Source organism: Chenopodium album, chromosome 15 (assembly GCF_948465745.1).
Source record: "Chenopodium album chromosome 15, dcCheAlbu1.1, whole genome shotgun sequence".
Classification (NCBI taxonomy): Eukaryota; Viridiplantae; Streptophyta; class Magnoliopsida; order Caryophyllales; family Amaranthaceae; genus Chenopodium; species Chenopodium album.
In genome coordinates, this window is record NC_137848.1 from 8,286,533 (window position 1) to 8,297,877 (window position 11,345).

The 11,345-nt window shown below is 31.0% G+C and overlaps 1 protein-coding gene across 1 annotated transcript; it reads right to left on the bottom strand.

The window, feature by feature from the left end:
* Positions 1 to 1,067: 1,067 nt before the first annotated feature.
* Positions 1,068 to 7,521, bottom strand: LOC145581788 (uncharacterized). Its single transcript, XM_081638817.1, has 8 exons — positions 7,380 to 7,521; positions 7,101 to 7,289; positions 6,472 to 6,685; positions 5,683 to 5,849; positions 3,573 to 3,697; positions 2,326 to 2,386; positions 2,079 to 2,127; positions 1,068 to 1,449 (listed from the first exon to the last, which is right to left on the bottom strand). Exons 2-8 carry the CDS (start codon positions 7,278 to 7,280, stop codon positions 1,376 to 1,378), a joined length of 870 nt encoding a protein of 289 aa, XP_081494943.1. The 5' UTR covers positions 7,281 to 7,289; positions 7,380 to 7,521; the 3' UTR covers positions 1,068 to 1,375.
* Positions 7,522 to 11,345: the final 3,824 nt, after the last annotated feature.

Genomic DNA, 11,345 nt, shown 5'->3' on the forward strand with positions numbered 1-11,345 from the left:
ATTGTAATAAAAGTTATTATTTTTCTATTAATAAATTTTATCTTAAAAAAAAACTTATAATGTATTACAGTAATGATATTAGTCTTTATAGTATGTAATCACGTATTTATAAGAAATTACCCATAAAAATAAATTTCAAACCAAGTGACCAACGATAAATTAAAAGTTATCCTTAAAGTGGTTAAAGTTATCATAAAAATAGTTTAAGTCATGCTCAAACTAACCGTTGTACAATAAATTACACAAGACTTTATTCTTGATAATATTGTAAAAAAAAAAATTTTTTTTTTGAAAGGGTTAATACATGTATATTTTATTTTTAAAATTTGATAGACTATTGAATTTTCTTCCCCAAAATAATGTTTATTTCACATAAAAATATCCTTGTAATATTTTTGGCTTCTGGTCCAAATATCCATTATCCATAGTCTTATAAAATCAAATAAATAACCAAATCATGTTATTCACACCCCCACCCAACTTTGGCCATACTAGTACTTTCCGTCTCATTTACAAATCCTACTTTTTTCCACTGGTTATTCAGTTATGCACTCCTCTGTGATGACATCGTATTCCTATAGTTTCCCTTTCTTTTCTGAAAGGGGCAACACCACCTGCTTAACTGCCAAAATATTGCTTACCTCCATGCCCTCATACTAAGCTTTGAACCCGATTCACACTGGGGTTCCAACATCACTCCCCTCACCACCGCTAGTTGTTGCTGCTCTGCATCTTGTTCCAAGTTCGTGTTGTAATTATACTTCTCAACAGTTTCCCTAGTGATAAGGGAGACGGATTTTCTCGTATAAGATTCAAAGTCATTATACTCTTATTCATCATCACAAGAAGTTCTCACCCATATATTAACGATTTTACATCTTAAAAAATGAAACCAGATTTATCTTTATTACAGACTTGGTGTAAATCCTCACCATAAATTGGATAATACTGATCTTACAAAACACCAGTTGTGAAATAACCAACAAAAGAACCTAATAACATCAGTGCTAAATAAAGCAAATAAGTTTATCCGAACAAATTGAACGAGAAATATGGAATATAAACTATAAAGCAATGGGGCATCTTTGTTGCAAAAGTGACGTCTTACAAAAGATCATGTACATAGATTTAAGTATATGGAACCATATAATTAAAGAAACCCTACATCATGATTAAGCAAAATAACTGCTATCAGTGTCAAAAAAAAAAAAAAAAAAAAAAAAAAAACACTGCATATAAGCTGTTAAAAACCTTTACTACAAAAATATGACAATCCATTATGATATCTAAATGTCGGAGCAACAAAACATTGTCTATAGTTCTAGCATCATAACTTCAACGCGCATGATTGGTCAACCCAAATTCTATGCCACTATTATTTTGTTGAATTGAGAAGAGGATTCTCTAGAGGGCTGAACTTGAAGTTTCCGGAGAACATGGCTTCTTTATCTGCAAGAGTAACCATAAAATTGTATCATAGGATCAACGGGGATTAAAGTTCGTATACTAAGAGTATCATAAGATCAACAGAGCTTATGATAGACATGGTGCTACTTTTGACATTGCTACATCCTATAGAACTTCCTTACTTGGGAAATTGTAGGCCTAAGTTTTGATTAACTGAAAAGGCATTTAAAACTGGATCAAAACACCTATGAATAATCAAATAGAGAATGCAAGTTATATTTTGTTCAGACAACCCAGGACAGAAAGCAACTACTTAAGGACAAAACAATCGTTGGATTTAAAAGAGCAAGAGCATCTCAATCTATAAGCAGTAACACCTTCCTAAGTACCTAGCACACGCTAATATCAAGTATTCTGGCTCATCAAGGATCATGCAATACCCTTGAGAGCTTAGCACAAAGATGAAGCTATGATCTTCCTTCTCCTGTACTATAGGGAATACACATAAGGCTGCCTGCTGCCTCATTATGCACAGTTGAGGTTAAAGCATTTATGTATATTGTGTATACAGTACCCTTCACCGTATTTATTTGTTGAAGAAACAGAACAAGGTGCTTCAAGGTGAATGTAAATAGAAACTCAGACTAATTGAGATAATACAAGTCACCTACCAGTCAGGGAGAGGCAACTAACTTCACGACGAACATACCGAGCCATTGCCTGCAAAGATTGAAAAACCCAAAAAAGAGTATAAGAATGACTGAATGAGCCATAAACACTGAGAAAAATATACCATCAATTGTCAGACTTTGTGTTGTGGATTCAGAGAAAGGCAAAATGCTCACTTCCATTTTATCAGTAACATTTTACAAATTAATTTCATCAAGCCTACTCTTCAATAAGAGAATGAGAATGCACCTGAACAGGACGTCTAGCAGCATCACTTGGTTCTGACTCACCATCATCGGAAAACACATTCCTGCACCGCAAAGAAGTTCAAATATACATACAGAATCAGAGAACTTTGTATCAATAGCAAAGACTTTTGGGAGTAGTTGGTCTTATTTACTCAATTTTTCAGAAATTTTATTTCACGAAACAAATTGATACAGTGAATCTGTGAATGGAGTAAATATTTGCTTAAGAATGGGGCCTCGACACTTCAACATGGGTATGGATGCTTGACACATCATTTTGAACCAAAATCATAGAATGTTTTATAAATTGTTGAGAGCTGAAACTGGCATTTGACAATACGTGATTTGTGTAACATCACAGCAACAACATTGGGACAACTTCTGAATCATGCCAAGATTTCAAAACCAACATTAGACAGAAGAGGAGGAGTGTGAAATTACATGGTATTAAAGCTTCTACCTGAAAGAGATATAAATAAGAGTACTAGGTAGAGAGATCTGGAAAAAATAAGGATTAAAGGAAATCAAGTGGATAAGAGAGCCAAACACAAAGACTTGGTTAACAGTCAAAGATTTAAGCCCACTCATAAATAGCTACTTCCCATAAGTTGCCTTTTATCTCCTCAAAAACATCCTCTGGTCTTACAATTATTAAATTTTTGTCCCTCTTTACTTCTAATTTCTGTAGCTATTCCATATAGGGAAGAGATGAATAAAACTTAATTAAGTTCAACTAGTATAATGCCTTGAGTGAACAATGAGGAGGCAAGATATTATTTCACTCATTACAGCTCATCTAGATTATGTACTTTCAAACTTCAAACACCCTTAGTACTCTCATTAGCCTCGCCAATTTTCATCCTATTATAACGTTCATTTAACTTGAATTCCTACCCCATCCCTACATTAGCACCATTTCCTCATATTGATTACTAGGTCGTAATCCTACTGATATATGTGATTTATATTTACTGAACAGTACACCAACAGTCAAGCACAAGTAACTCAATAAGCTAAACCTTGTTTTTGGAAGTCAAAATGATACAATGTGATCAGTGTCACAACACACAAGACAATTGATTCCCAATGTTGAGAAGTTCCAGATCATCTTTTCTGATACTATGTAAACGGAAGGATTCAGTGACAAATTTCAGGTGTTTATTCATTCAGCTTAGGGGCCCAGACAAGAAACTTAAAAAAAGTAGACCACAACTCTATAGTAAGTGAGCTCCAAACTTAGGCCAATACCTCCATATGACATTCGAAAGATCATCTTTTCCAGCTTCGGGAAGTAAGGCAGCATCATATGCAACAAGGTTTCCATAGAATATCTTCTCCAAATCCTTCATCCACTTAGTCAATAGCAAGTTAACCTGACAATGCAGTAATATGAAGGAAAGAATTAAGCATCAATTAAATAAATAAGTAACTATATCTATAATAACATGATGACCTAAGCAAAATAATAAACAAATACCAGGAGGGATGTTATAATCTTGTTTACATAGTATCAACAGAGCCTTATTTACTTATTAAAAGATGAAAAGAAAAGAGTAACTAAGGCCTTGTTAATAGAGGTAGAGAGAGTCTTAAGGCTAAAGGCTGGTTGTACAAGGAAAAGAACCTCCAACATTCATAAGATAATAAGATAGCTTTGTCACCCTCTGTTTTCTTTAGTTCTTCCTATTAGAAAAAAGGACGAAGAATCAATGAAAACATTAAAGAATGGTAAGATTCCCACTTCATAATAAAACGAAATTTAAAAAAAAAAAAAAAATCCAACAAAATAAGGCTTCATGAGGTACTTTTCCATCAAGGCTTCTCATTATTATAACCCATGCATGCATCAAAAACACAATGATAAGTAATGAATGGGTGAATTTGGGCTTAATAACCCTAGGATTCTGTCAACTTAGATGTCAAGTTGGTGATTGGAACTACCTCTTATAGCTCTTCACAATCAAATACAACAACAATTTCCAAAATAGTTATGTATTTGAACTAACCTCATTCTCAAGACTATATAGACCTATGGGCAGGCCATTTATGGTTCCAAACCAACTTTTATGACCCGAGGGATGTCCCCCACAATTACTTCAATTTTGAAAAAAATTCCCAAAATTGATCCGAAAACGTGGGTTATAGCCTTTAATTTTGGAAAATTTTCGACTTTTCCTTCCCTAAAAATGAAAGAGGTCGAAAACTTCCCACAAACCCCAAGAGACATCGGGAGGCCATTTGGCTGCTTGGAACCATCTATTATGTTTTTAAACAATCAATTTAGCCGATTACGTACACGCCTCCCTTCATTAACTCAGTCACAAACAACCTTAATGTGATTGACTGGTGGCCATATTTGGTTTCAAACAACATTATATGACCCCAAAATATTTCTCCTGCCATCACTTGAGTTTTCGACACCAAGTCCCGAATTTCCGAACATGGTCCAATTTTGTTTAGCCTTCAAATTTAACCTTTAGAGATTATTTTTGGATCTAACAATGTTATCCATTAAGGTGCTTTTGGCGGTTCACAAAAGGCCTTAGGAAGCCTAGTTAATGCTTGAAATCTTCTAATTCATGCCTTAGCCCACTCATCGTTATCATGTCTTAAGATGCACTATTTTATGTTGTCTTGCCTTGATTTGGCCTTATGATCCCTTTCCTTCCCCCTAAGGCAAGCCAAGATGCTACCCCACCTAATAATGCCCTCCACCCATATCAACACACAAAGTGAACCTTAGGTCTAAAAGGAAGGGCATTGCTTTCACGAAGTAAAATAACATTAAAAGTAGAGGTATTTCCCTTGTGCCAAAATCCCACTTATACTACACCTCTCAAGTCATTTCACACATTCAGTTAATGCTAGGCTACCATCAACAACTATCATAGTATCATACACTCCCTTCATTCCTTTTTATTCTTTAAGTATTCTGTTTAGGGTGTTCCTATTCATTCTTAACGTTTTATCCTATAAAATACATATATTCCAATTTAATCTCTACTTTCCCACAAAAAAAAAAAATGAATCAATGATTTATATTTCTCTTGTTCATCCATTACTTTATTTAATTAAAGTAATCATAAAAGAAAAATCTATAATTTTTTAACAAAATATATGTAAGTACTATTATCATTTGTTAATTCAATTGCATGATACCACATGTAAATAAATAAAAGGAATAGAGGGAGCCATACTAGGATGAAATTATTAAAATAAATTATTTTAAAAGAAATTATTATATAAGGAGATTTTAATAATCAGAATGCAAGGGACTGCATAGGGACTTTGATCATTTGCATTTAAATTTCTTGAATACATATTAAAAATTGAGTTATGATATGTAAGATGCACTAACCCCAGCCTTGGATACTCTCAACTCCAAATCATGATTGTAAATTTCGTACACGTACTGACCAAATTCAACACCTTCTTGCCCTTCCTCTTTCAACCGTCGCAAGCACATCCACATATGAAGCACCAGCAGGGAAAACGTAGTTTTAAAAGTCTTCTCTATGTTAAAAACTGCAAGAAAGATTCACCTTTAGAGCCATACAATGATACATACACATGACCAAATAAACTCATCCTCTTAGAAAAGGAGGTGTGCATGGTCACAGTAAGAAAATTGCTCCTCCTAATACAGTTAGATTGCTGTTCATGAACTAAATAGGAGTGTATTGATCATAAAATTGTGTTTGCAATGCACACTAGCTGACTAGCAAGGCTACAACTAATAGGAATTTTTGAAAAAAAATAGTGCAACAATTTTACAAATGAATTATATGCTACCTTCATTCACAACAGTACCTAAGAAAAACTCTTGTTTCAGGACAGAGTAGCTCAATATATGTGATGGCAACAGATGTTTCACATTTGCAGTGTTTGTGCATGCACTGTTAGTCTGTTACATGATCAATTGACCACGAACACAACAATAATGAGCCTTGAGTTTTCAAGTCATTACCTTTTTACTACTATGGATGACAAAACTGAATTAAAAACCTAAGAAAGTAGCTTAACATACTCACAATTTCACAAAAATCAGATATGTTTTACAGAGAACAATATCAAGTTATGCATAAAAAGTTATTTGTATCTCTTACAATATAAATGGTAAGAAACAAAGAGAGCAGTTTAAGCTCACCATTGTAAATAGCAGGTTTATCAGCCTGTGTAATTATGCGTCTGTAAACCACATTTGCCCCTCGAATAGATTTGCTTTGTTTACTGTAAAAGAGCATCAATTTTAGGAAGAAGCGACGGATGCCCTGATAGTCTGGCTCTTCAATCCTCAAAGGTGAATCCTTGGCCAAAGCTAATGAACATGGCTTAGACCAAAACAACTTATCTAGCTTTACCTTAACCAACAGAAATTAAACAGTCACTATCAGATTTAGAAGCAGCAAAACTATACACACACATCCGAAAATCTAACAAAAACAAAAAGTCTTTCCTTTCAATCAATGTACCCTCACAAAACAATCCGTGTTTGATAACCAAAAAATAACAGCCCAGATTATTAAAGAACGCGTCGAATACATTCGATTCCATCCACCAAAAATCGAGCTAATGTAGGGCACTTATATTAAAATCAATCATACCCAATTAACCATTGTTTGCACAAGTCCAGATTATTAAACTAACAGTCCAGATTATCAAAGAACGCATTGAATACATTCGATTCCATCCACCAAAAATCAAGCCAATGTAATGCATTATAATTACTATTAAAAATCAATCTACGAAAAAAGAAGAAGAATAAGAAAGTCATACAGTGGGAATGTTGGTGTTGTTGAAGTCATTGGAATCAAGCGAAGAAGAAGAAGAAGAAGAAGGCATAGAAAAGGCAGCAACTTTAGCATAATTTTGAGTGTTTGAAAACCCTCCTAAAATCCTGCTTTGTGATCCACCTTTAGATATCTGAGCAATTGCTCTGCTCCATCTTGCCAACATTATTATGACCTAATCAATCAACGAAATCAAATTACAATTATCAATCCAAGAAATAATCAACTGGGAAATTGGTAAATTAGGGATTTTTGAATTGTATACCCAAAAAAATTGCAGAGGAAGAAGAGAGAGAATTGAAATATGGAGAGAGAGAACAGGAAAGCGTAGTGAAGTTGAAGGTGGAGTTGTGGACTCCTCTCAGCCGGAGAAGCTCGGAATCAATACTACTATGTGGTAATTACTGATTTTTATTAGTAGCAATTTTTGCATTATTAGGACTTTCATCATGTAATCAAAATCCAATTAATTGATTTTTTTATTAGCAATTGCACCTAAAAAAATATCCAATGAAAGGATAAAAAAAAAATTAAAAAAAAAAAAAAAAAAACAGATATCCAGTGAAAGGATAATTTTTAAAAAAAATCTACAAAAGCCGAAAACCTACAAGTGAGGGTAATTACTAATACTCCGTAATAAAATTAACGTTAACATATGATAATCAAATAAATTTATCATAGGACTCTTGTTAAGGAGCCCGATTATCAATTTGATAAACATAGGTTGTTTATTGAAGGTAATTTTTTACTATTTTACCCTAAAATCGGTAATGGTGTAGCATGAACAATGCAATTATAGACTATTTATTTATGTGTTTTTCACTTGATATACAACTAATGTATATCAAGATTAAATTTATATAGCCTCTAAGATCTAACCCTAGTAAGTTATACACTTTACAAAGTAAGAAGTATTATGATATGAATTATCTTATGATATGACCCAAATTTGACAAATTACAATGGTAACCAAGAAATATATGTTATGCGCACGATATTCTTTACAATCTGAATGATGGCTTGTTCTGATTTACTGAAAACAATTGAACTGATTGGAGATGAACTGAACTGAACTGAGTTGAAATGAATTGTTTATGAGAGAAGGAAATAAACTAAACTGATTGAATTGAAATTAAGCTGAAGAGAACAGACCCTTAATTGGTTTATATAACTAAGATATTTACTCATATATGCTCATTGTTTGTATTTTTACCTAGTAAAAAAAAAAAAAAAAAAAAAAAAAAAAAAAAAAAAAAAAAAGGTATGACTATTAAATTTTTGGCTAGTCTTTACCCAAGATAATATTACTCTATCTTGGATGATTAGAGAACAATGTTATACAAAGTTGTGTTTTATAAGACACTGTATATGAAATATAAACTTAAATTCCTTTCTTGTGCCACTTGTTTTCTTTTGCAACAAAAACATATGTCTTCCAACTTTCCAATGAAATTAGCATTCCATGTTTCTTAATGATGCCTTAAACTTTCTATCCTAACTTAACTCCCACCCTAATTAAGTGGGCTTTTAATATTGTTTTAACTCATTTATCAACTACTTTATCTTTTGCCAAATCATCTTCTCTTTTGCCATGGTGTTATCAATCACGTTATTAATTAAAAACCCTCTACATGATATTGTCTTCGTTTGAACTTAACTAGTGACAAACTTGTTGAATAAGAACTCTAGCAATTCACGACTAATATTGCATTTGTACATAATAAGGTTGAGAAATTCAATAAACAAACCTTAGCTTCTTGTTTGACACGTTTGACCTTTATTGATTTCACATATGATGTAATAATTTTGTTGTTCCATACTCTTTAATTTTTGATCCATCACTTATATTTCTTGTTGTTGATCATGGATCAACAAGTCAATTCATCGTCAATAATAACCTTAATACTACGGGAGTGACACGTATCACATCCTGGTGCTATTTTCCCCTTCAAAACTCCTTTTCCCTTTTTAACTTTTTTTTTGTTAATATTTTATTCTATAATAATATCTTTCCATATCTTTGATATTATTTTTATGACAAATATATATTCTTTTTTTTTTTTTTGAGAAAAAATATATATTCTTTTTATTTGGTGTTTATTATTTTCTATACACTTTTACCTAAATAATTATTCCAACTACTTTTTAATTATTTTTTAAATGCAGTTTTATTAAATTTTGCCAAAAACATAATAATTTGATTCGATCATATTAAAAATGTTAAAGAAATTACTTCAAAACATCACTTAATTTATTTTTTTCAAATACCTCTAGCTAATATTTTATTTCAATTTCAATATAACTATATATTCAAATTAATTACAATTTTGTTTCTGAAATTTACTACTACGTATATATTATCACAAATTAAGGATTTATAGAGTATAGTATTATTATAAAATAAATGTTGTGTTTGACAATTATATCATATGTCTAAATTTAGGGAAAGATAAAATATCAATCAATTTTATTTTTATAAATTACGTTATTAAAAAATCAATATCTTAGTAAAAGCAAAAAAATATTATCTTTTGCCGAGACACTTAATTGAGATGATAAATTTATTACATTTGTCATTCATAAATGATCTGCATACTGAAAGACACACCGTACCAGACGTAGTGACAATTGACATTTCCTTTTGTATATATACAAATTCTTAAATGGACCTGGTTCACACTAATTTATTGTGGACCACCAACATTAGAACACAATATGTTGATAAAAAAAAGGTTACTATATCAAAATAAAGGTTATTATGTTGAAATAAAAGTTAATTAGTGTGACATTATAAAAGCTATAAGAGGTTAATTTTTTTTTTTGAATAAAAAGCTATAAGAGGTTATTTTTTAATGAAATTTTTAATATAATGGTCAATATGAATAATAATAATCACTATGTTAAAATTAGGTCACTATCTAACACAATATCGTACTTTAAATTCATAATAACATTAAAAGGTCACACAAGTTTTAAAAAAGGTTACTATGTTAAAAAGTAAGATTACTATATTTAAATTAAGAGTCACTATGTTGAATATAATGCCAGTTACGTATGTATAAACCTTAGATCCACAATAATATTATTGTAGACCAGGTCCACGCAAGATTTTCTGTTGTATATATATGTGTGTGTTTTGTGGACTTTTGACAATAGTTTTAGTGGAGATTTTGGTTTGTTGTTTGATTAATTTTTTATGTTTATCAAATCAAACCCCGCCTAAAAAAATTCTCGGGTTTGGGTAGCCCAAAAAATTCATTTTTGTTTAATTTTTTGCTTTGCCTATCAATATAAATTATGACATTATAATTTCTATATATTTGATGTGTATATATGTTTAATCAAATTTTATTTGTTGGATATAATTAATTTTCTTAAAAAACATTACACTTACCGTGCATGGCACGGGCGTTAAGATAGTGTCTCTCTATAACGATTACTTCAAGATTAGAGGATGATTCCAATTAAATTACTACCATTATGCCATTTTAGGTAAGTTCTTCACGCTCTTTTAAATTATTAATCAAGCCATAGGCTAAAAATACAACGTTAATAACCGTTTAAAGTTGCTTGACCTTGAATAACTCAACTCGTCAAAAATTAATAAACCTAAAATTTATAGTATATTGAGTACTAAATTACTAATGATAATAATTATTTTAAACACAATCGATTAAATTGATGCAAATTTACACATCATCTATGGGTAAAAATTAAGTAAGAATTCAACAACATTAGATCCCATGATATATCAAATTTAAATACTACTTTTGTTACATATTATGTGCAACAATTAGGTATTTTCGTACTCCAATCAATTGTTGCACATAATGTGAAACTTTGATAGAAGATACTTGAAATTTTTAATGTTCAAGGTTAAACTAAAATAAAAGGAAAATAACGCAAGCAACCCAACATACATCAAATAAAATTGCTATTTTACCTTTTTTTTTTGAATAAAAATGTACTCTTCTATTAAAGTTTTTAATACTATATAGTTTATTCGATATAAATATATTATGGAGTAAAACTTAAATTTTGTCTAAATAATTGTCTTCCTTAATTTTTTTTTTTTCCCGGCAATAAGTCGGTAACAAAAGACACAAATTTTATTTTGTCAAAAAAAAAAAAAAAAAAAAAAAGACTCAAATTTTATGGTGAGAATCATTAATCCATAATTATATGATAAAGAGTAAAACACAGATTTCCAAAATTTAAACGTGTAAAAATA

What these genes read in the sequence shown, in the direction of transcription:
- LOC145581788 (XM_081638817.1), bottom strand. Translation starts at nt 7,280, where the DNA reads ATGTTGGCAAGATGGAGCAGAGCAATTGCTCAGATATCTAAAGGTGGA. An exon ending in CTTTCGAATGTCATATGGAG is followed by an intron (nt 2,387 to 3,572) that starts GTATTGGCCTAA and finishes TTTGCGGTGCAG; the next exon opens with GAATGTGTTTTCCGATGATG. An exon ending in CTGCTAGACGTCCTGTTCAG is followed by an intron (nt 2,128 to 2,325) that starts GTGCATTCTCAT and finishes CAATCTTTGCAG; the next exon opens with GCAATGGCTCGGTATGTTCG.